This window comes from Sipha flava, unplaced genomic scaffold, assembly GCF_003268045.1.
Source record: "Sipha flava isolate LNK unplaced genomic scaffold, YSA_version1 522_pilon_pilon, whole genome shotgun sequence".
Taxonomy (NCBI): domain Eukaryota; kingdom Metazoa; phylum Arthropoda; class Insecta; order Hemiptera; family Aphididae; genus Sipha; species Sipha flava.
In genome coordinates, this window is record NW_020273480.1 from 485,807 (window position 1) to 512,783 (window position 26,977).

At 27.2% G+C, this 26,977-nt stretch overlaps 1 protein-coding gene across 7 annotated transcripts; it reads left to right on the plus strand.

Moving 5' to 3' along the window:
- Nucleotides 1-46: 46 nt before the first annotated feature.
- LOC112690840 (zygotic DNA replication licensing factor mcm3-like) lies at nt 47-22,671 on the plus strand. Of its 7 annotated transcripts, none has more exons than XM_025564935.1 (14): nt 47-267; nt 15,210-15,522; nt 15,594-15,755; nt 15,878-16,050; nt 16,119-16,352; nt 16,425-16,603; nt 16,685-16,920; nt 17,390-17,522; nt 18,023-18,207; nt 18,264-18,411; nt 18,500-18,714; nt 18,786-18,890; nt 19,116-19,308; nt 22,296-22,671. In XM_025564935.1, the coding sequence occupies exons 2-14, from the start codon at nt 15,220-15,222 to the stop codon at nt 22,481-22,483; spliced, it is 2,454 nt and encodes an 817-aa protein (XP_025420720.1). In that variant the 5' UTR covers nt 47-267; nt 15,210-15,219; the 3' UTR covers nt 22,484-22,671. The 7 variants fall into 7 exon arrangements, with proteins under 7 accessions (XP_025420720.1, XP_025420723.1, XP_025420724.1 ...); XM_025564933.1 differs by lacking the exon at nt 47-267 and adding an exon at nt 5,850-6,092; XM_025564934.1 differs by lacking the exon at nt 47-267 and adding an exon at nt 13,879-14,158.
- The last annotated feature ends 4,306 nt before the right edge of the window (nt 22,672-26,977 follow it).

Consider the following 26,977-nt stretch of genomic DNA (forward strand, 5'->3'; position numbering starts at 1 on the left):
GTATAGCTGGATGCCTTGCTTACAATCGTAATATTATAGTAGTATTATATACTATTATAGTATTCGAAGATACCAGTGTTCAGTGTAACCTTCAAATTATTGTTTAGTTTATTCACGTACGTATTTGGCGGTAAAATAATCATTGTGTATGGGCATCCAATGGCCAGCAGACATCTATGTAACGAGAGTGGCAAGCCTAAAACATTTACTATTATAATATTGTTTATACGTAAGTGCTTTCGTCGCCAAAAATTCGTTTTCAAAAACGTAAGTATTCTTAACCGTTTTATTTATGTTTGGAAATATATTTATTACTATCGTATAATTTGGCACTAGAATTATAAAATAAATAAATAATTTTCTGTCGATGTGTCACTCAAATATTAGCGTTTGAATATCAACCAACCCGTTTGAGTTATAATTCAATTTTATTTGTGAATAAAAATTGATCTAATCTTCGAGTTATCTAAATTTAACTAACAATGAGTACATTTTAGCAGTATAAAAAAGTTTAATTAATATCAAATAGTGTATTAGTTTATTGTTTAATATTATTTATTATGATATGTGTAGTATACTATTGGATAATTACTAAAACATATAACTACTTAACTTAATTCACATTTTTGTAAAGAAAAATGCAAAAGTGTATGAGTAGTACTACTATCATTACTAGTATATACCTAACTAAATATATTACTGAAATACATTATTTTAAAAATTATCATTGGAAAAAATATTGTTTTTTTTTATAATATGTGTTGATTTTACAAGAGAAGATGTACATTATGATGGGAATTAAATATACTATTCTTAATAATTGATATTTGGATTTATGGAGTGAATGAAATAATTATTTAGTTTGTTGTTCAAATTATAGTATGGTTTTACTTAAAAGGTGTATTGATACTTCTAGTTTTTGTAACTTAATTATTATTTCATCAATGTTTATTGTTATGTGTTATTTGTAATACTACATTTTATGAGTAGGTACAATTAATTAGGCATTTGGGCAGTGCGCCAACTACAAAATGGGAGGCCCAAATGCAGTAATTATATTGGGTCCCTTTCTAAGATTTATTTTTGTTGTACTTCTTATTTATAAGTATCAATTCTTTTAGGTTTTAAAACACATTTTACATCAGTTAGTGTATGATATATGTATATATATCAAATTAAATACCTTCAACTGTTGTATATTATAGTTCACTACATATTTATGTAGTAAATTTATTTAAGTAGTTTAGGTAGATATGATGTATGCTTATTCAAATACTCAATGTACTCATTTTTAAATAAATATTAAATTACTCTAAAATATTATAACATCTTTACCTAAATTTTAAAAAAAGTTTCTTTTTATTATAAATTAATAATATAATATTATTAAATAATCGTGTGTTTGTTAAGTGTAGTTTATTTTAGGCTGGAACTAGGGGCCCCCCAAATGTATGTAAGCCTTGGGGCCCGTGTGTGCGACACACTTTGCACACCCATTTTTTGCGGCACTGCATTTGAGTTATATTGTTATAAGTTGGGCCCGGATTTAAATGCATTTAAAATCATACAAATATGCTCTAAAAAATTTCCTTTAAAAATGCATTTTATCACAAAAATGACATAACTTTTTTTATTTTGGGCATTATTTAATACATTAAAATCACATTCACATGTAATTTGAGCAACGTCTGTGATGTAACTGTCTGATTATTTGTTATTTGACCGAATACTGGTGACGTTCCATATTCTATAATAAATTAAAATAAGATAATAACTGAATCGAAAAATAAAAATTGACAGTGTGTATGGGAAAACCTGATAAACCTACTTATCAAGAAAATAATTTGTCTTTTGATTTTATTTTGAATAGGCTAAATTTGTTATGTATGTCAAACAAATATGCATTAAAAACCAACAAAATGATTCAATAATACTAAAAATGCTCTAATGATAAAAAAATGCAAGATAAAATTTGTAGTTTTGAAACCCTTGTTACATAAAATTATGTTCTTAGAAAGCATTGTGTATGATCAACCAAAAAAATATGCACTTTGCATTGAAATCCGCTCTTGTTATAAGATTTCTTTAATACTTTAGAACTGTTGTATGTTTTCTTTTGTCTTTATATTATAATTATATAGTTTTTAAAGTATTAATACTCTCCTAAAATAAATTTATTAGTGCAGATAAATTATAATTTCTGTAGATTTTCACTTTGTAGTGCTGAAAACAATTTTCACCTTTTCTTCTACCGGATTCATTACGATATCTCAAATAAAAAACTGTAAGGCTCCTTGAATTTATTTTATTTACTAATTAAACTTATTTTTTCCTGTTTAATTTATTTTTATAGTGCTTTAAATAATGGAGGAAGAAATTGAACAGAGATTGCGAGACACCCAAAAGGAGTATTATAGTTTTTTGGACGATGAAGAAAATCAAAATGTGTATCACAAGAAGGTAAAACTTATGATTGATGAGAATAGCCAAAGATTATTAATTGACATCAATGATTTGCGCAAAAAAAATCCTAATAGAACCCAAGCGTTACTAACAAATACTTTTGAAGAACAATTTGCTTTCGAACGTGCACTCAAAGAATATGTTGCAAATATTGATTCTACTTTTGCTAATAAATACGATGAATTTTTTGTTGCTTTTGAAGGAAGTTTTGGAAGTCGCCATGTAACTCCTAGAACTCTGAATAGTAAATTTTTGGGTAACTTGGTTTGTTTGGAAGGTATTGTTACTAAGTGTTCCTTGATTCGTCCAAAAATTGTGAAAAGTGTACATTTTTGTCCAGTAACTAAAAAAACCATAGAACGTCGTTATACAGATATGACATCGACATCTGCATTTCCGAGTAGTACTGTCTATCCAACAAAAGATGATGATGGAAATCCGTTGGAAACTGAATATGGGCTTTCTGTATATAAAGATCATCAGACCATAACAATACAAGAAATGCCAGAAAAAGCACCTGCTGGGCAACTGCCTCGTTATGTTGATATTATTTGTGATAATGATTTAGTTGATTGTTGTAAACCAGGAGATCGTGTGCAAGTGGTTGGAAGTTACCGTTGTCTTCCTGCTAAACAAGGAGGTTATACAACTGGAAATTTCAGAACTATTCTTATTGCTAATAATGTCTCGCAATTGAGTAAAGATTCAACATATTCAGTTAGTAGAGAAGATGTTTTTAACTGTAGAAAGTTATCGAGAAAGAAGGGTAATATATTTAATTTACTGGCTCATTCAATAGCTCCTTCTATTTATGGTCATATTTTTATTAAAAAAGCTATTCTTTGTCTTTTATTGGGTGGAATTGAAAAAATTTTACCTAATGGAACACGTCTTCGTGGAGATATAAATATGTTATTAATCGGTGATCCAAGTGTTGCAAAATCACAATTACTGAGATATGTTTTATGTGCTGCTCCAAGAGCTGTAGCTACTACAGGTAGAGGAAGTTCAGGAGTAGGTTTAACTGCTGCAGTTACTACAGATCAAGAAACTGGTGATAGACGATTAGAAGCAGGAGCTATGGTGCTTGCTGATAGAGGTGTTGTATGCATTGATGAATTTGATAAAATGTCAGATATGGATCGAACAGCTATTCATGAAGTTATGGAACAAGGCAGAGTGTCAATATCTAAAGCTGGTATACATGCAAGGCTTAATGCTAGGTGTTCCGTTCTAGCAGCTGCTAATCCTGTTTATGGCAGATATGATCAATTTAAAACTCCAATGGAAAATATAGGTTTGCAAGATTCATTATTGTCTCGATTTGATTTGTTGTTTGTTATTTTAGATACCCCTGATAGTGAAAATGATCGAATGATATCTGAGCATGTTGTTCGTATACATAGGTATAGAGATCCAAAAGAACAAGATGGTGAAGCATTACCAATGGGTTCAGGTGTGGATATTTTAAGTACTAGAAATCTAGAAATCGATGAAAATGACCCATCTAAAACTCGTATGTTTGAAAAATATGAGCCATTACTTCATGGAGCTCGAAACAAATCTGAACAGACTTTGAGCAGTCAATTTATGAGAAAATACATACATATTGCCAAGTGTGTTAAACCTGTATTGACTGAACAAGCATCTGAAGTTATAGCTGAAGAATACTCTAGACTTCGTTCTCAAGAAGCTGTTGAATCTGATGCTGCTAGAACTCAGCCTGTTACAGTCAGAACATTAGAAACATTGATTCGTCTTTCTACTGCTCATGCTAAAGCTCGTTTGTCTAAAAATGTTGAACAACAGGACGCTAATGCAGCAATTGAACTTGTTCAATTCGCTTACTTTAAAAAAGTGTTAGAGAAACCCAAGAGGAAACGACATCATAGTGATGAAGAATCTGATGAAGAAAAAGATGTTTCACCAGGAAAACCACCTAAAAGTAAACCAAGAACTAATACTGATGATCCATATTCATTTCAAGATGGTGAAGATGCTGATACTCCTCAAAATGTTATGGAAGTAGTTGAAGATAATTCAGAAACAGTTAATGTTTCATCAGTTATACCTCCACCTGAAAATACATCAATTTCTCCAGATAGATACAAAATATTTAAATTAACTTTGAGTAATATATTTCAGAAGCAGAGGATACAGTCTATACATTTTATTCGAATGCTTACTATAATTAATGAAGAACATGCTACAAATACATTTACTGAAAATGAAGCTTATGCAGCTATTTATAAGATGATGGATGCTAACTTTATAATGTTTTCTGATGGAATTATATTTTTAATATAATTTTTATTATGTATTATTTTATAAAATTGATATATTTACACTAAATTCTTAATTCATAGTGAAAATATTCTTAATTTTATTTATGTATATTTTTTCTAATTATAATATTGCTTATGTATTTTTTTTTTCATAAAAATTGTAAATCATTCTTAGTTTTTTAAATTTAATTGGATAAATAACATAACTGTAATATTATTAATTTTAGCCTAACATTTAAATTTATTATTTAATCTATTGAAATAAAGAGAAATATGTTTTCATGTTGAATATTTTGATTTGACGTATAGTTATTCGTATTCATTAATAAAACACTAATCATGCTATGTATATAATACAATTGTAGGTACTTATTATTAATTAAGTGTATTTTATCTATGTTTGATTTGGTTAAAAATTAATATAAAATTTGAATGATGGTAGTATAATTAATTATATTTCTTTTACTTAGTTTGATTTGGTTAAAAATTAATATAAAAATTTAAATAATGGTAGTATTATTAATTATATTTTTTTCTGAGTATTTTGTGTACTTAGTGGAATTTTTTTCGAGGAGGCCTCAGTTCTCGTCGTAACAAGTCATTTGACTTTTGAACCTTTTTTTTCTTCTGTGGAAGGGTCGAGAACCGGGGCCCCCTCAAAAAAAAAAAAAAATACCACTGAGTATACAAAATATAAAATACTTAGAAAAAAATGTATTTAATTATACTACCATCATTCAAATTGTTATATTAATTTTTATTTAGAGAAAGAGAACATTCATTTATATAATATAGTTGTAAGTAACTCTTTTATTTGATTTATAACAATAATAGGATAATTAGTTATTAATTCATACCTTATATACTTATTTGTTAGAAAAATTAATCTCTCTCCCTTCGACAACGACAAATTTAAAAATATGCCACTAAGAAAACTATTTGTTGTGCATTTTCCAATTTTTCTAATTTATAATTACTATTTAAATATTACATAAAATTGTAAAAATATATTGTATTTTTACATTTAAATATGCTCATTATTTGTTTGACTTAGAGTTTTATGTTGGTTTGTCTACCGTTTATGTAGACATTGTGTACTCTTAATTACTATTGAATAATACATTATTTTACTTATGATTTCGATATTCCAAAGCACGTTCTAAATAGTAATTTTTTTCATTAGTATGTGAACATTAAAAAATGTAACGTGTGTATATGAGAATAAGATTTAAGTTTTACATGTGTATTCGATATGTTTCGGTAATTGATAATATTGGAGGAAGACATCTTTAATTATATCATGGGTATTGCAACTATATTAGCTTGGATTATTTCTTTTTTTATGTAAGTATACAACACACTATAAATATATTAAATTAAAATTAATTTCAATAAAGAAAATTCAATTATTTAAAAATAATTTTTCATTATCGGTTATGTTTCGGATATAGTTTATTTGTCCATTTAAAACGTTAGTCCGTAATTATTATGATAATAAATAAGTATTGATATTAATTACCCATCTGGTTTGTATTTTGTAACCAATAAGTGAACACAAATATTTAAATTCAAAATTATTAAGATGAATTTAGTTGAATATAAAAAAAGATGGGTTCAGGTAATTCTATCTGTATTTATCAATAATTTTTTTTGATTGATTGTGTTATAAGTTCATTTTAGTCGCGTAGGTACAAATTTCACGTTTATGGAATGTTTTAATTGTCATTAAGATAATTATCTCATAATATTCGTTGTTATTGTGCATTAATATTTTTCTATGCCTCGTCTGTTAGAAGCGATCTTTGTATTCTTAATTAAAAAAACTTGTTATATGGTCAATAGTACTTTGTAATTTTGTCCGTGTTTTTTTTTTTTATTACTTCTAATCAGTATATTATGTATCTATATTATTATTATTATTATTTTATATATTATGTGTTCTGAATATAGGTGCATTTTCTCATAGGCACATCTCATGTGATAAATTTCTGACAACTATGTGTACTTTATATGTCTTTGAATGTCATATATATTAGGTGTTGGGATTTTAGGAATGCTTTTAAAGTGAATAGGAAAATAATAAAATATTTAACATGAAGTATTATTATTTTTTTCATATAATTATCAGTACCGGTCCTATGAGGGAGGGGAGCAGTAGCGTGGCAAGTATATTTCAAACCCTAAGCAAAATATTTTTAATATTTTTTCGCAAAATGCTGGTAGTTTTGTGTTTTCAGAATCTATTACCTATGTGTTGTCTTCGCAAAGTTCAAGCAGTTGTGTTTAAGCTTTAATTTCAACATCTAAAATACTCCTTCGTCTGTCGAAAAGGGTCTTAGCACTCTCAAATTTACTTGACGATTTTCTAAATTACTAATAGAATTTACTGCTAATGATAAGTGAAGGGTTAATTTTATTTACTACTTATTACATACAATAAAAGAAAGTCCTATTTTTACCTCAATTAATTTCCCGTTCGACTCCTTGAGCGATATTTTTTTGTTGGTATATCTTAAGATAGGTTTCTAAACAATTTTTTCCGCTTAACCCATTTGTTTTTTATGATTTAGTTACGTACCACTAATACCACTAAAAGTACGTTCGTGTAAGGTGTGTGGTGCCAATGCTTATTGCTTATTAATGTATTTTTCGTTATTGAGGATAATAATAATCACGTACAACAACTTCGTCATTTGAAGAGGGGACAACTCATACATTTTCTACAGTCTAAAATTTACCTATTCCAAAGTGACACATCATAAAAATATAAAAACGTTTTTTATAAAACCATTGATTTGTTGTGAATCAGAAAAATGAGACGTGTGCTATGCGAATACTTATGCACAAAGTACAAATCATTATATTTTTGGACTTGTTTTACATTTCCCTCCACAAAAATCAGCACTTTTGTAAAATAAGCCGACGAGTCGGCAATTTAATAAGAGTATGCCGATTGCCCTGCTCCAGAAAAAACTGACATACAACCAAAATGATAAACGATAAATTAAACAAATGATAAAACATAATGACTTACTATATTGTTATAAACATTAAAAAATCAAATTCAAATTTGATTTATTTTCCGTGTTATTTGCGATTTTCAGTTTCTTCCTACTCTAATACATAACTTTTCATATACCACAATTTCGGAACCTCTATCTTTACATTTTCGAGTATTAATTATAAGATATTTTATTTAGTAGATTTGTATTTAATTTTTTTTATAATTTTGTCATACATTTATAATAATTATAAACGATATTCATTGAGATTCGTGTATTTTTGAATATAATGTAACATATAGTAACTACTTTTAATTATAATTATTTTGATATCTCAATGTTAATTGAATCAATTATTTTAATCTTAGGTAGTTCAAAAATTTAATTTAATAATCTATTTGTAAATTTAATTTTAAATATGTAATCAATTGTCTACATTTTTGTATTTGTATTCTTAATTTATTTAAAGATTCGCGATTTTAAATCTTGGTAATGTAGATTTTTTTTTTTCTTTTACTGGTTAGAATATTATGTTATTATTAGGTATAAGAAGAAATTTAAATATTATAGTTACATTATGTTTGGTGCTTTTAATGCCTCTATTATGAAATATTCTAATAATTTACAAAATTAAATATTTAGTTACAAATTGTGTGCATACTTGTTTGAAAATATGTGAACTTAAAGAATATAACTAGACTTAAGAGGTCAGTCCAAGAACATTCGTTTTAAACCAGAAATGGCTTTCTCTTTGAGTTTACATGTTGGGTATCGCGTGTCATGGTGTTCAACACCAGAAGAGTTTACTTACTGGGATTATTGAGTATGCCCTTTTACAGCATTGTTTGTATCTGATACATTACATGAATACAGAATATTTGTTGTTTAATTGATGATTAGAAGAATAAAAAAAAGCGTTGTATTTTGAGTTCCTCATAGGGTTACTAATTCGGAGGAATTTGAGACGTAGATTCTCTACCTTCATCTTTTATTTTGATGCTAATTTTGGTGTATTTTATCTATTTTATATTGATTTAATCTATAAAAAACAAGTTTTAACTTGAATCTTCATTAATCTGTAAATATTTTTTAGATAATCAGTATATTTTATAAACTAATTTGTAGATAAGGTTAGATTTTAAATATTACCTTTCTATACCAAAATTTGCCTAAATAAAAAAAACATGTTGCAATCATCACTTTCGGAAATATTTATTTTATAGTTTCATGAGCTCCAGATTCAAAATATAAATGAAGTTTTTGACCATCGAATGTTGAAGTAAAAAATTGTTGAAAGAGTTTCAAAAGATATTTGCACATAGTTAAATAAGTTTCTTTTGTTTTATGCGCAAAAAAAATATATATATTTATAATAAGGACATAAATACCATGTGTGAAAGAATGTATGGTATAAAGTTGTAAAAAAAATGTTGATAATGAAATGTGATGTTCCCAAAAAACTGATTTTTTGTGCTGTCATACATTTGAAATTTTCCTTTAAGTTATACAAATAAATTCGTAATCTTCCTGAACAAAAACAAATCGATTTCCATAAAAAAAAAAAACAAAAATCATTTTCCACCAGTTTTGGTTGAGATATTGCTTCATTGAAATATGTGGGTAAAACGGTACATTTTATGCCGCTTACTGTATATCGCATTACAAATTGTAAATCGCTGTGTCTTATTTCTGCTGGATTATCTAAAATTAATTTAGTTCGTATAATTTTTAATGGTCTCGTGGAAATATTATCTTCAGCTTTTCTTTTACAATTCTCTCTCAAGATGTGTCGTTCAATTTTCTGTTGACTTATCTAAACGGTTGCGCTCATCAGTAGACTAATGTAGAGAGGTCTTATCAGTAGTTGTTACAATACTCGCAGAACAATTTTTGTTTAAACAGACCCATTTAATATACCCTTCTTTACGTTTTCTAACAAAACAGTATTTAAAATTACCTAAAAGAATTAACTGTTTGTCTCTTTCAGGCATAATTATTTCCATCAAACATGACACGATCGAATCACGAATATTACTGCACATTTGTATGAATCGAGATGGTTTTCCATAAAATTAATATACGTTTAGGAAAAATGTTATAGTTAATTATGTTTGTATTTATTCTACATCATATCTTTCTTATACCCTGGCGTAATGGTAGAAAACCATTGTTGTTCACCTTATAAGATTTTATTATTTGAAAATAAATTAAAATTTCAACAAATTTCATTAATTTCATTAATTTAGTATTGGTGCGGTGCAATTACGAAAAAAAGACGCCAAAGCAATCTAAAACAGTGCAGTAGTGGAGTCGCGTACATTTTTTATCATATTCTAAATATTTTCAAGTCCCAAAAAATTAATTAAAAAATATCAATATATTTTTAGTCATTTGTTTTGAATGTTTTTTTGAATTAGCATGTTTTAAAACGATATTTTATAATTTATTTATTGTATATTCACCTTGATTATTAACGATAGATATAGCCGAACCTTGGGCTTGCTATGTCTCAAGTTGGTAATCTAAGTGAAGAAATTATTCTGGATTAACATTAATAGCAACAAAGATGTCTTGAATTTCAGTCAAGGTATGGATGTCGACAATACCATAATAACATTGACTATGTCGTTTTTAGTAAAGCTTTTCATGTTATATTTCCTTCTCGTGGGAGTTTTGAGCCAATTTTAATACGGAAACGTGTTCGTTTCCGGCTTAGTGAGGGTTTCGTCTTGGCGGAATGAATTCATTATGTTTTTGAAACGAGACCAAAGAAATTTTTCGTATTAATGGGATTTCCGTCTTACATAAGTTCCATCTTATCGAGGTTAGGTTACTGTATAATGTTATCTATAAATATGGTTTATTCATTTTGGAAGAGTTATGAGCAACTTTGGTGAGATTATACCCCGAAAATCCATATAATTATGCTTATGACTACTATTTTATTAAGAATCGGTGTAAGAATGTTTTATTAACTTAAATAAATCATGAATTTAAAGGATAAATTATGTTATATCATTATTTATAAGTACATAATACCATAAAATTTCAAGAAAGTTTTTTGTAGGAATTATATATAGATAAGCTACATACTATTATTAAATATAACATCAGTCAAAATACGAGTATAATTTTAATCATAAATACATTAAATGTCTCTTTAACTATACTAAATCAGTCTTAAACTGTTTTATAGTATTATTTGGGTTTCCAAGTCCCTTATTAAAAATCCAGAGCTTCTATTGTGAACTTTCTTGACATATCGTTTGCGTATATCTCCGATTAAAATCTTAAACTGTAAATCCTAATTAGGTTAAATTATGTTAATAAATAATTAATTACAGTAATAATTAGTACTGCTATTATATTATTAAAATTGCTACAACGATTAAATATTTACTACCTACTTATATCAGTGATTTAACTAATGGGTTTTCAACGTCACCAACTTTTTGTAAGCAACTGAATTCAATTTATTGTGTACTAAATTTAGACAATTTCCAAGTCTCATGATTTATCGTATATTTAAACTTGTTCAGAATCATCGTGTGACTGCACGCAATGTGATTAAGAGAAATGTTTTGCTTATATATATATATATTAGTATAAGATATATATTATATAAACGTATTATGCTACGGCTTACGTTATATTTATATTCATAAACTAGAGTTGGTAATTTGTGCCACCGCGTGAAATTCAAAATTATATTTGTAATTGTATGCACCACTTTTGGTTGATGTCAACAAATAGATGCAATTTTGAATTAACATTCAAATTGTTAAATTGTAACGATCATTTATATTGTTATAAAAGTCCGTCTTTATATTTGATATAATTTATTATTTATAAACCGATCTTTTCAATAAGCTAAAATGTCAGTAGTACCTAAGTTATTATTTTGCAATAACATCTTGATATGCCGTAATTTAGCCAGCAATTTTTTTTCGGGTGGTTTCTGATTTTTTTGTTGATAAATTATGTTACAAAATTTTTTTTATTACTGCTTAGTTATATGTTGATAAAATAATAATTTATACTTAATTCATAAGTTAACACTATAGGACATTTTGTAATCGCAACACGTTTTTAAACTAAATAATGTAAAATATAGTTTAAAAAAAATTTATTTGACATTTTGAAGGAAGAGAGGGGAATCGATATAGCACTGCTATATAACTACGAGATTATTTATAATGTTTTTTTTTAATTGTATTAAATTATTTATAGTGTACATTAATACGGTGAATATACTTATTCCTACTTCTAAATCTACATATCTATATTATTAAATATTAGATTAATTTAAATGATTATGTTTAAACTATTATGTTATTGGTTAATTATTTGAATATTAACGCTTAGGATTATGATTCAATTAATGAACTTATGTATTTATAAGACTAACATGTATTATTAAATTGAATGCAATATGAATTTTTACTGACGAAGTTAATGTTGTAATACGGTAGATTATAGTTGATGTCTAATAGATTTATAGATATTATCTATGTTGAATTATATTTACTAATGTGGTTATAAGATTAATACTTTTTAACTGTTTTGATTTCAGGTATAGTATTTTTTGAAGTTGAATTTACAGCTACAATTTTTGTGTAAACAAATTAAGTCTTAATTCTCAAATAATTGTAGCGCAATAAAAAAAGGTTATTGAAACTGAATAATTTGATTCAAGTTGATGTTATATCTAATTATTTTTTTTCCATCTATTATAAATCTACTAATAAAAAAAAATAATTTTTTTTTAGTTTGCATAAGTTTAAAAAAAACTTTTTTGACTATATTTATTTAAAAATTTAAATCATAAAGATACGTTCAGTTTGTAAACGAACTCTTATATGTGTTGTTTTTAATGTATCAAGATAATAACATTCAGTTCGATAATAGATCCTGGTATAATCAATAACATATAATTCGATAACATATAAAATCGTTTTTGACAGATTATTACATTTTTTTTTATTCATAATTCTACTGTTCATGGGCGTCCCCAGAAATTTTTCTAGGGGGGGGGGAATTAATTAAAAAAATAAATGAAATTTTTTTATACATTTTATTTATAGTAAATTATTATATTTCGTCATTATTAAAATTATGAATTAAAACATTACAATTAGGTAGGTATTATTATTACAATTAAAACATTAAAAAATATTATTATACATCATTCTTTTTCATTAAATATAAATTTCAATCTCCGTGGACATTTTGAATTTTACTAATTTCTATGGAAATAACATTATTCCAGGGGGGGGCAAGTGCCCCGTCTTGCCCCCCCTGGGGACGCCCATGCTACTGTTTATCTCTTCTATTTGTATTTGATATATATGTTTATGTCTATTTAATAAGCATAATTATTTTCATCGAAAACCAAATCAAAGCTATGCCTATAAACCTAACAGGTTATGCAACACATGACTTACTAATGACACTACTATAAAATTGTCTGTTTTTTTTGGTTGCATATAATATAATCTTAAGTAAATGAAGTATTTTAGTCTAAAAAATGTATTATTAGGTCAACACACCATCAATTATTTTGTTGATTATATTTAATATATTTTTATATTTATATATTTGTTACCAATTTTTTATTTTTATGGGAACGAATGGTATAATTTTGAATTATGTATTGAATAATTTAAAAAAAAAATATTATAATTATATTAAAATTATTTATTTTAAACATTTGAACTTATAATCCTTTTATGTGCATATCAGTTACGAAGACGAGTTGACAACAGACTAAATTTCTCCCGTGAAATACCAATGGTACTTATAAGTCCATATCTATTTATCAGTATTTCATTATATCATTAATGAATTCGAATAAACGAAAACAAGTAATATATCTAGACATATATCCAAGAAAATTAAATTTTGTATTATAAAAAATAAAGTGTATTAAATATCATACTAGGGGGTGTAAAATGAGAGAGCCCCATGTATATCTATCTAGAAATTATTCATAATCCCCCCTCCCATTTCTAAGAACGCCACAATGCGAAGGTTAGATTGATTTAGCCTTCATGCGATATACATTACAGCAGAGCATCAGCTATGTCTGAGCGGTGTTTTATTTTTTTAAATTTTTTAATAACAACCGTCACGTAACAGTCGCATTCTTGACGTCGTATCGTAGACACATCGTCGTCGGTACTGCAGTAGCGACAACGTTCAATATTTTTTTGTAACTATCGTTTATAATTAATGCACGTTGTATTATTCAATCGTAATCTACCTCACCTACCTGACATGAATTGTCCTAGATTGTGTTATGATTTTTAATGTTCGTAAACAGTACGCGGTTTCGTTTCTGGACACCATTTCGTTGTTCGTGAATTAAGATATTAACGAAAGTTTGTTTTTTATATTGTTTGTTATGAGGTAACGAGTGAAGTATTTTTTTTTTTTTTGCGAAACTACCTTAAATTAATTTTTTCTCAAAAGTCCTGTGTACCTACTAATTGTGTAATATAAAAACACTGATTTTGAACATTTTATTTATGGTTTAAAAACACGTTTTTCGCCAGTTCCTCGTTTTTCAATGTTAACTCCGAGTTCGGGGTTTTAAAACTATTACTAGTATTGTTTTTTAATACATTATAAACTACATAATGCGTGGATTAAAAATTTTTTATGCCTTATAATTTAAAATAAAATACGTGCCCGGCACGAAAAGGTCAAAAAATCATACAACTATAAATATGAAAAATATAGTAATATATAATTAATATATAAAAAAAAATTTAATATTTTATAAATAAAAATAAAATAATTGAATGGTTAATTTCTTAATATGGTTTAAAAGTTAGCAAACAATTCATTCGTGTATTTGTGTTTTGTTAGGTCGTTTATTATTTTGTTTTTCAATTAAATATTAACAAAAAGCGATGTCGAGAGTAATACCAATATTTATTTATTTTTTAATTAGGATATTTGATACTTATTTCAATGATAAAGAAATATAATTTAAATTTAAAAAAATTGAACGGATATTTATTTCAAAAAATATACGATTTTCAGTGCACTGTATTAATGCTATTGTTTTTTTCGTGGCAAATCTAGGACGTACATACAAGAAATAATTAAGTTAATTATATTTTTATGTAAAAAAAAAACCATTTACAATTAATTAAAAAAAAAAATACATATGTATATGTATGTATGTATGTTTCTCGTACATTATATGAATGATAAAGAGAAAATTATAGTTTGATACCGTTTTCGTCATCATAAAAAAAGAAAATAAGTCAGCTTATTTATACAGTTCATCGACCCGTGCGGTGGTGATTTTCAAACATTTTTAGAATTTCATTATTCGCAGCGATCGCATTTGTGTGCTCGTTCGCGTTGTGCGCTCATGCTACCCGTAATCACTTTCTTAGCTTTACTCTGGCGGTAATCCAACATTTTTACTAGTCAATTTGTTTTTTAGATCCGACGAGATGGTTGAGGCCTTATCAAGTAGCTTCCAAAACTTCTATAACAAGTATACCCGATCGGAAAACCCGAAAATCGTACCGCAACCCGACAGACGTGAAATATACATAGTTCCCGTAAACGCTGCAGGTGACGATCAAGAGCAGCATGATCAGCAGCATCTGTTACAACGTTACCGTCCGAAAACTCGAAAGAGTTTTGTGTTTAGCACCAAACAACTGTGTCAAGTGAAGGATTCGAAATGGCAAATCATGAGGCAGAACAAGATGCGTCCTTTCGTGGGACCGTGTTGTTCAGTTTGCATACCCGTAAGAATCTTATGGATCGTGTTTAAGCGCCGATTTCAATTTTATTTATATTAATTATCGTCTTATTCCAGCACATGACAAAAAACAGGGAAAAGGTTGTGTCAAATTTAAAAAATATGTTAGACTTGTACAACATTGGCACTGTTGAGAAGTCGATGTTCGGTTATTTCGTCGACAATCTCAAATTTTTTTACCAGCTCAAGAGCCAAGAGTACAAATACATTTATAACGAGGTAAGTGCACGTGTTATGCTCGCAGATAATATATATATATATATATATAATATAATGTATAGATTTTTACGCAATCGTGTATTTGTGAACTGTGTATAGTATTAATTGAATTGTTAATCTAGGTTCTGGAGGACGAATTAGTGGTGAAAACAATCAGCGCGGTGGCACGTGAAGCATGTGCTGATGATTCGGCGGATGGAGGAAAGCGATTCACTAAAGAATTGGAAATACAGTGGAAAAACACCAATTATATTCTATCAGTCATGAGCGCAAAAGTGAAAAACTGGGTCTACAAGTAAACCATACAACTTTCAATAGCTCATCTATTTCGAACGTTTTATTTTTGTTGTCTGTCATTTTTAGATTCATTGGATGGTTCACATTTCGTGCGGTTTCTACGTTGGCCACTAGCCTCGTGGTCCAACCCAGTCAAATTGATAGAGTCAGAGAAGCCGAACAGAGCGGTTTACCTGTTATATATTTACCGTTGCATAAAAGTCATATGGACTATATACTAATGGGACTTGTGTTGACTATGCATAACATTAAACCACCTCTGGTCGCAGCTGGTGAGAACCTCAGAGTTTTTTTCATAAGGTTTGTATTTTTGAAAATTATCTTCAAAAGTAGTGAAAGATCAAATGGAAAATGGTTTTTAATTCATTTTAGTAAGCTTTTGAGCTACTTGGGAGCATTCTATATTAAAAGGCAAATAGATACAAAAAAAGATCAACTTTACTGGTCGATTTTAGGAAGCTATATTAAAAATAGTATGAAAAATGGACATCATATTGAGTTCTTCTTAGAAGGTGCCAGAACTAGAAGTGGAAAATGTTGTGTTCCTAAAAGTTAGTTTATTGTACAAAATCAAAATTGAGTTTTTATATTGTATATATTACAAAACAAAGCCATTTTTTATTTGTTAATAGGTGGTTTATTGAGTATTATAGTAGATGCTTATCGTGAAGGAGTTGTCGAAGATGCTTGGATAGTTCCTGTTTCTATGAACTATGACAAGATATTAGAAGGAAATTTTGTCAGAGAACAACTTGGACAACCCAAAAAAAAGGAAACTTTTTTTGCAGCTATATTAACTTTTATTAAAGCTGTTTGTTCACACTATGGAATTATGAGAGTGGACTTTAATGTTCCATATAGACTACGAGTATGTTATTGTATTTTAATTACATATAACTTATATATTTTTCTACAAAATGGATAAAGTTTGATAATTTTTAGAGAAAATACAATTTTAAAGTGCTAGTAAAAATTCAATAATTGCTATTTTCATTTAATTTTTATTGTAATAATTAAAAACAAAAGATAAAGTATTTGAATATTGTTTTTTTTTAATTGATATCTCTGATTTCAATAAAAAGTACTAATTACAACTTCTATTTAATTAAAAAATTATTTTAAATACATTTTACTTTAATGGTTTGTTTTATAAAGTAGTGTTTTAAAAATAAAGTAATAAATACTAAATTGCATATTGTAATAGTTATAAAATGATATAATTATTATTTCAATTATAAATTTTCTATAATTTATCAAAAATAGATGTAATTGAAAATTTGTTAAATCAAACTGATTGGTTAGGCTATTGGTAATAATAAATTCTATTTAATTTTTAGGATTTGTATGAATCTATTGATAAGATATCAAAATTAGAAAACGAAATGTCTGTAAAAGAAGGTATGGAAAAAGTACCTGAAAACATTCAATATAAAAATACAGTTGACAGAATGGCGAAACATATTGTTTATGGTAATATTGTAATAATAATTCATTATATGTACTGTGAATTGAATTATGATATGTTGACTTTTTATTATATATATGTTAATACAATTTATTTATTTATCAATTAGCAGCATAATATACTATGTATTTCAAGTTAAAGGTGATATTATAAATAACAGAACCGTTAATTTCAACTAAGGTGTTTTTATTTTTTAATGGTTATAAAAATGTACAATTTGGGTTATTGTTTTTGGTCTGTGTATGCTAACATAAACCATATTTTTAGTTTAGTACAGTACATTTTATAATTAAAACTAAACTTGATATTAAATGTTTTTGAATATTTAATTATATTCAAATTTAGAATAAATAAATTAACTATCATTTTTGTACATAAGTAAAAAGAAAAATACAGTTTAAATAGATTATTTAAAATAATTAATATGTAAAATATCTTATGTTACTTATAATATAGAATAATTTTATTTTATATTGAGTGAATTACAATGAATTATTTATTATAGATTGTTGGAAATCGACTGCTATAATGTCAACAAATGCTGTGAGTTTTCTACTTTTGAAAAAGTATAGAAATGGTACTACGATAGAACAGTTAGCTAAGGAATTATCTATTATGCGTGATAAATTATCCCAATGTGATAGAGATATTGGTTTTAGCGGAAATTCTAAAGATGTAGTTCAATATGCAGTAAGTTTTAACAAAAATATTGTGTTTTAACATATTAATGTTTGTTTATATTTCAGCTCAGTCTCTTGGGGCCAAAATTGGTTGCACATGAAAAAAACAATGAGGGCTATGTGGTTAAACCAATCCTCAATTTATCAAGCCTTATAGAATTATCATATTATGCAAATAGTCTTCTCTCCCATTATCTTCATCAGTCAATAGTTGGTCAGTACATATGAACTAAATATTTTTAAACAATTTATATAATATATCATAAGCAATGTACTAATTACTACATTTGATAATTTTGCAGCTCTTGCATTAAGCAAACTAGTTTGTCCAGAGTTTTGGAATAAATCAATGATAGAAACAAAAATCTCAAGAAACGATCTAATGGAATGTGTGCAATTTCTTACAGATTTATTACAATTTGATTTTATATTTATTAAACCATGTGATAATTTGGATAGTATTGTAGATTCAGTGATTAGACATTTTGAAGCAGAAGAAATTATTTTGATGGATATGGTATTTCAAAAAAATGATTTTTTTTCATTGATTATTGTGTATAATATATGTGCTAATTTTTGATTTTGTAGTTACTTGACGAAGAAAAACGAAGCCGTAAATTAGCAAGAATATTAGATAGCGATTCTGAAGATGACTACCAACAGCCATATATTGAATTTGATATTAAATATAGAGTAGGCCATTATTTTTATTTATCTAATTTACTATACTTATTAGAATTATTATTACAATTTTTTAATGTTGGGTTGTTGTAAACATTTTTTATAATTTGATGACAGCATAATACCAATGTATACTTGTTACTTTTGTGATTGTTTATTATTGTGTAGTATTATCTTGTATGATTTTTGAATTATATGACATTTTCAATTGATATTCATCATTCATTTGCTTTTTAGGTTAGTGCTAATGAAAACAGTTTGAATAAAATAAAGTATTATCGATCCATTATGATGCCATACTTAGAATGTATGGCTGAAAGTGCTGGAAGTTTCCTTGCTTTATCGAGTGATTCAGTTCCAGAACATGAACATGTACAAACTGTACTAGAGCAAATGCAAAATAATTTAGATGAAGGAATATTAATTCATGGTAAATTGTGTTTTCTATATTATAAATACACATACACACATACATACAAATATATATATATATATATATATATTAGGGTGTTCCTTAAATTTTTTTTTTTTGCATTTTTGTTGGTCTCACCCACTTAATTTGTGTATATGCCTACAAAAATGAACTACAAAAAGTTTTAAGTCAATCTATTAAGGTAAATCCGTGCCGACTTGAATTTAAAATTTGAGTATATTAATTCATTCATAATTTAATGATATATTTTACATTTTCATATATAACTCATTTAAAATTAGGAAAATTAAAATTTGTTACATAATATATTTTAAATATAATAAAATTTTCTATAAATTATGTTCTTACATACTTCTTCTTACTTATTATAATTTACAAGATATATTGAATTTTGTGTATGAAAGTACTATTTTCTCAAAATTATATTATGAATTTTTATTAATTAAAATTGTTTTTTCAATGTTTCCTTTTTACAATCAGGATATAGTCTTCTGTGTTCTTGTATACATTGTAATAGCAACTCAGACTTCTTATCGTCTTTGGTTAAAGTTCCGTGAAAATCTTCCATAAGTTTAACTGCTCCTTCCGCTGTGTCATTTACTACATTTAGCGAGCATGCAATTTCTTTCCCGTAAATATCACGAATAGCGTTTTTTTCAGAGGATGATAAAGAGTATTAATTTCGGAAAATATATATTTTTAAACAGTAAATAGCTCTACTCATCCAGCGAGCTTGATGCATTGCTCCAGGTGGACGTATTTTATATTTGTTGTCCAAATTACCATTAAAAAATGTTATAGATAACTCAAGTAATTCTTTATAGTCATCTCTGTAACATTGTTTTTGCAACATAGCTCGACAAAAGTGGAGAATATCATTTCGTACATCTTCTAAAGCAGTGCAACACTCAAGGTCGTCTATACCAGAAGTTATATTTCTAATATCAATTTTATTCCAATTGTTTCGAAACTTTTTGAATAGTGGGATATCAGGACTTGTCGTTGTATTAGGAAGTACAGTTTCAAAAACGCCACGTAAAATTTTTTCGTATATGTGGTGGCGACATGGTAGGTAAAGTAAGTCTTTCCCCAATTTTTGCTCCAATAAAACGCATGCACCATTTAAACGCCCTGTATTTGAAGCGGTGGTATCACAGCATAGAGCTTGAACAACATCTGTTACGCCCCAATTTTCTAATGCATAATATATAGCATTAGCTTGTTCTTTTCCCGTTGATTTTTCTAACTGGGATACCAATAAGCAAATCTTGATTCTTACTGGTTAAAACAATCGATAATCTATCAATACCTGAGTCTCTAACATTTAACGTTGGTAGTATTTTTCCATCCCAGTGTACAGTTATATAACTAGGAATAGAACTTTGAAAATTGGTTTTAATTTTATTGGCACGTTCAACTCGTAAAGCATCACGACATCGATATATGGACGATTTATTTATAACCAAACTATCAACATCGTTATCCAATGCTTCAGCTGTTGCTTGAATAATATAAACTGAGTCCCGTACACTTAATTTACATCGATCTAATGCAGCAACAAGCTTTGGAGAAATGAAATTTGTGCGGCCCCTTTTTTTTTCTGATAATTTCATTGGTATACAAGTGCATTGTGTGAAATCAGAATCTGACGATGACGACGATGAACTCAAGGACATATCAGATAATTGATTTTGAATTTCAGTTGCATTATAATTTGAATGTTGAAGTTTTCGATTTGTTAGTTTTTCTATTTCACTATATTTACGTTTTTTTGCTTTGTTTTCATTTTCAAATAACTTTTTGTCCATACTACCAAGACAGCCAATTCGACCAGGAAGTCTTTGATTAATTAAAAACTGTTTGTCATTTTCAATTTTCATTATATTTAAAGCATTAACATGTGCAATATCAAATAAATTGTTCAGTTTGTTTATGAATTCTGTTTCTTTTAATTTAAATGAATCGCCTACCTTTTGTGAATTTTTTTGTAGAGCACGCCATTCTTCGTACACATTTAAAAGTTTATTAATACAATGCTAAACTGCTCGGACAGGAATTCGAGCTTTTTCCCAAAAAATATTGTATTCACGAATGGCTATCGAAGCACTTTCTCTCGTATTAAGTTTTACTGTTCTCACATTATAAAAAAATACTGAAAGCACTTGTCTAATAGACGGGAGTTTTGAGTCTAGTATTTGGGTAGATGGTGACCCAATTAAAAATATTTGTTCATCAGCTCGTAATTTTCTAGACATATTTGCAAAACAATAAGGTACCAAAAAAAAAAAAAAAAAACGTAACAACAAACGATGTACTCAACTATATCACGCACCGTAACGAAGACGACTACACGATATTATTAATAAAAATCTATTAGACTCGTAGATCGTAATCCATACCATTCTTATCTAGAAAAAATATGATAATATTGAACATAACGATGTTTTTAATGTTCAAATAATCTAATGATTTCTGTAATTATGTGCAATGTGTATTTTTTGCAAATGTGTATTTTATTTTTTTCAAATATATGAGAAAATAGTACTTTCATACACAAAATTTAATATATCTTGTAAATTATAATAAATAAGAAGAAGTATGTAAGAACATAATTTATAGAAAATTTTATTATATTTAAAATATATTATGTAACAAATTTTAATTTTCCTAATTGTAAATGAGTTATATATGAAAATGTAAAATATATCATTAAATTATGAATGAATTAGAATACTCAAATTTCAAATTCAAGTCGGCACGGGTTAACCTTAATAGATTGACTTAAAACTTTTTGTAGTTCATTTTTGTAGGCATATACACAAATTAAGTGGGTGAGACCAACAAAAATGCAAAAAAAAAATTTAAGGAACACCCTAATATATATATATCATAGATTAAATAGTACTGTGTTATTTAGTCTAAGAGATTATAGTCAACTGAGTAATTTATAGTACTGTTATTCATGTGTACTAAATGGTTTACAGGTGAGAGTATATCTGTTGAAACTATCAAACATTCGTTTTTAGCATTTGAAAAATTTGGATGTCTTTCAATTATTGTAAAAGACAATATTAAAACTCTGAGCATGGTTAGTAAAGGACTTGAAGATCTCAATCCGAGTATGCAGACTATGTCGGATTATATTGAAGAAATTGTGAAGCAAATAAATTAAAAATATTGTACATTGATCTATTATATTTGAATGTTTTGGTTATAAAAATTATTTCATTAATGTTTTGTACACTTTTAAATATTATCATAGTATGCATAAGTCATAAAATAATTTCCGAGACATAAGAGTTAATTTATAGAGTTTTAGTTTTTTCCAATGCATACAAATAAATGTTCTCAAAATTATGTTCAGTGTATAAAATTTGTTATATAAAAATATAAATATTTATTATTATTTAATTTTTTATTTTATAATTATTTAAATTATGTTAATTTAAGATTTAACAATATACAATATTTGTAATTTTTAACTTCTTATAATTCACATGATATAAATTAAAGATTTTTTTTTTTTTAATTTTAAAATTTAATATAATTTTGAAATAAATCAAAACTACCAGGTTTATTTTATTTATTTATTTAAATGATAATTAGAGTATAAATCATTATCTGATATATGTAAACTCTAACTTCGGCTTGATTTTACAAATTGGCATAACAAATCTTTGACAATTCAAAAGCTACAGTTACAGTCAACAGCTTCATTGTTAGTATTAACTGCATTGTTAATATTTAATTGTATTTAATGTAATATTTTCCAGACACATTTTATAAATAAATAATGGACGTAATATGCATTTTATCAAAAACTGTTATCTCAGAAAAAACTTTTGATCAAAACTTTGAATTCACATAAATTTTGCATAAACGAATTACTATAGCAACATTAGTTTAATTTTTTTAGTAATAAAAACATATTATTGATTAGGAAGGTACTCACGTTTAGTTTCTTTTTATGTAAGTGAGATGGTACACTAAATAGTATCAAGTAGATACTCAGTGCCGGCCCTAGGGGAGGGGGCAAGCGATGCGACCGCACCGGGCCCCGCACTTGTATGGGGCCTCACGTGGGTATATTTATGGAGGGGCTGAGGGGGCTTCAGCCCCCTCCCCGAAATCCAGGAATTGTTTATTAAGTCTGTTTATTATGTCTTATCAGATGTAAATCGTAAATGTTCAATATAATTTTATAAAGAATTATTTTAATAACAACGAATAAGTTATTCGTGTAAAGGGTCTGACGATTTTGATCGTAACGATTATACCATTGAGTTTGGTACATTGTGTTTCATTTTGACATACGGTACTGCTGCATTATCGTAATTTCAATTTCTTTTACCTAGAATTGATTTACTGATATACACGCGTTGTGGCGTCTCAATCACCGTACAATATTTATACGAGCCCTTATTGGAGAATTTCAGTTGGAGAAAATACCACAGTCCCCCCCCCCCCCCCCAAAAAAAAAAAAAATCTAAATACGCCCCTGTGGCTCCACAAATTATATATTACGATTATTACTTTATTTATAAATAAAAATAATTTAGTCCCAGTATACAAATCGTAACCCGCGTGGTCGAGTGGTCTTCTCAGTAAACGGGTTGTTATCGATGAAAATTAAGATGATACCAATTACGCATAGCTTGTAAAATTGTTTATCGTCGACGACAGTTCGAAATACAGCTATAGTATATATTTAGTTATATAATAATATGAAAAAACATAGATTTCTATACACAATTAATAAATTAATATATTTGTATGGAGCCCCTCAAAATTCTGCACCGGGCCCCAAAAACCGTCGGGCCAGCATTGTAGATACTATATATTTTTTTAAAGTTCATACTCGTTTATATTAATTTATTAAACAGGTATACGGAATTTTTAAAACCTAAATTTTATGCAACGTACTATTATTTAATATATCTAATATATATATATATATATATATATTAGGGTGGAACGAATTTTATTTTTTTTTCAAATCAAACTTGTATTAGCTTTTAAAATATGTGTATATACATCAAAAAAAAGTTTGTGGAATTAAAAATAAATATATTGATATCTTGAGGTTCCTCATTGAGTATGAATTTTTACTAAAATAGTGAAAATAAAAAAAAAATAGGAAATTTTAACATATTTTGTACAAACTATAAATAATATACAGCGTAAAATTGTATAGAACTTTAATTGTAGGTCCTATTATGGTCTATAAAAAATATATTTAGAAAATTTCTCGTAAATCAATATAATTCCAAAAAAAAAAAAAATATTTCCTTTATTTGGCATAAATTTATATTTTATAGTTATTGAAACGTATACACCGAACGGTTAAAGATAAATTGTTTACATTTAATCAATTTAAATTTGATTTTAAATCGGATGTGATGGTACCGTTGTTAATACTGGTTATAAAACTGGTGTAATACGTTTAATAGAAGAAGAACTTGGTAGACCACTACGACATTTGGTAGAACAACTCGATGGTAAAACTAATGGACAATATGGACTTGTAGGAAATATTGGTAAAAACTTAGGACAATGTGAAAATTTGCCTATTAAAAAATTTAAAATTATCAAAAACAACCTTCCTACCATAAATACATTCTTAGATCTTAGTACAGACCAAAAATACTTATTAGAAATAGTACAAGCAGTATCATTGGGTGAAATTTATGTCTCGTTATCATTTAGAACCCGGGAAAACTTTCCCATGCTAGATGGTTGACAATGGTTAATCGGATTTTAAGATTGTATGTAGGAACTGAAAACCCTAGTAAAAAACTTCAACTTCTAGCTGAATACATAGTAAAAGTATATGCCCCAATATGATTTCACATAAAACTAAATCCTTTATGTATTGACGGACCAAGATATATTTTTAAAATAATTGAACTATCTAGGTGCTTTCCAAAAAATATTATAAACATTATTGATACGGTAATTCAACGAAATGCTTATTTCACGCATCCAGAAAATATATTGCTTTCAATGCTTACAGATGAAGATTCCACGATAAAAAAATTTGCTGTTAAAAAGATTTCTGAAGCGAGAAAATATAAATTAAATAACATTCGTGTCTTTACTGTTCCCAAACTTAATTTTAAAGCAACAAACTACACGGAAATCATTTTTTGGGATCAAGTATAAATCTATGAACCGCCCTTAATAAAAAATTTGGATTTAAGAAACCCCATTAAAATCATAAATATTCCGTCTCATTGTCAAGCAGTGGGACGAAATGTACGCTTAGTAACCGAATCGGCCGTTGCTGTTTGTGGATCAAAAAACAGGGAAGGATTTGTTCACGTAAGAATTAAATCAAGAAATTCTCTTCCGACATTTGAAAAAAAAACAAGATTATTTTGCTGAAAAGTAATTTAAATTGTATATTTCATAAGATAAAGTATATTTTGTTCGGTTTATATATTAATAATTTAGTTTTAAGATTTTTATGTTAATTATTTTATAATTATGGGAAAGTAAGTAAATTAAAAAACAAATAAAATTAATTTTCTGCTTTTAATATTAGAAAAAATTCAAAGTCAATTAAGAACCTTAAGGTATAATTAGATTTATTTTTAAGCTTCACACTAATTCTGTACAAATGTACAGTAGGTAATCGTAAAAATATTATTTTTTCAAAACAAATAAAATATTTTGTGTTTTTTTTTTTTCGTAATATTATTAATTTACGAGAAATTTTCTAAATTTATTTTTTATAGACCATAATAAGATCTACAATTAAAGTTCTATACAATTTTTTATTATAGTTTGTACAAAATATGTTAAAATTTCCTATTTTTTTTTATTTTCACTATTTTAGTAAAAATTCATACTCAATGAAGAACATCAAGATATCTATATATTTATTTTTAACTCCACACACTTTTTTTTGATGTATATACACATATTTTAAGAGCTAATACAAATTTGATTTAAAAAAAATAAAATTCGTTCCACCCTAATGTATATAATGATCAAGTAACACTTTTACTATACATTTATTTATTATAAAGGAAGAAGGCAACATGCCTGTGTATTATTTATTATTATTGCTATTTTTTGTTTAATGGTAATAAAGTAAAATGTTTGTAATCACAGTTATCTATATTTATGAATATTTTCAATCATACAAAGTTTTAACTATATTATTTAATAGTCAGATAATAACTAAGATATTGACTATCAATAGCAGTACACATTTATGATGATTACGTCAATTTGACATGGTAATGTAAATTATATATAATAGTATAATAAATTATAATGTTAGCTTGTGTAATTATGTATGTTTTTCATTAGTCTCTGTCTTATCGACGGCAAAACCATTGCGATGTTGTGGTCTTGGGTAAAACAGCAAACCCGAATTTGCGTGTAAGAATCCATCGTACACGATTCCCCAAAAATGTATGTCTATCGGTTTCTTTTTCGTTTTCGAGTCAATAACACCTACCTCATCCTAACTTACGCCCCGGACGACGAACCCAGTACGACGAACTTTCTACGCAGCCACGAGGTTAGTCCACGCATTGTTATCAGATCGAGGATCGCCACGTCAATGTTGTTGTGTCTGATTTCCGAACGTTAGAAGCGGTTTTAGAACGATTCGCGTTTCATCCGAAGCAAAGCCGCCCCTGCAGTGGCGCGGCGA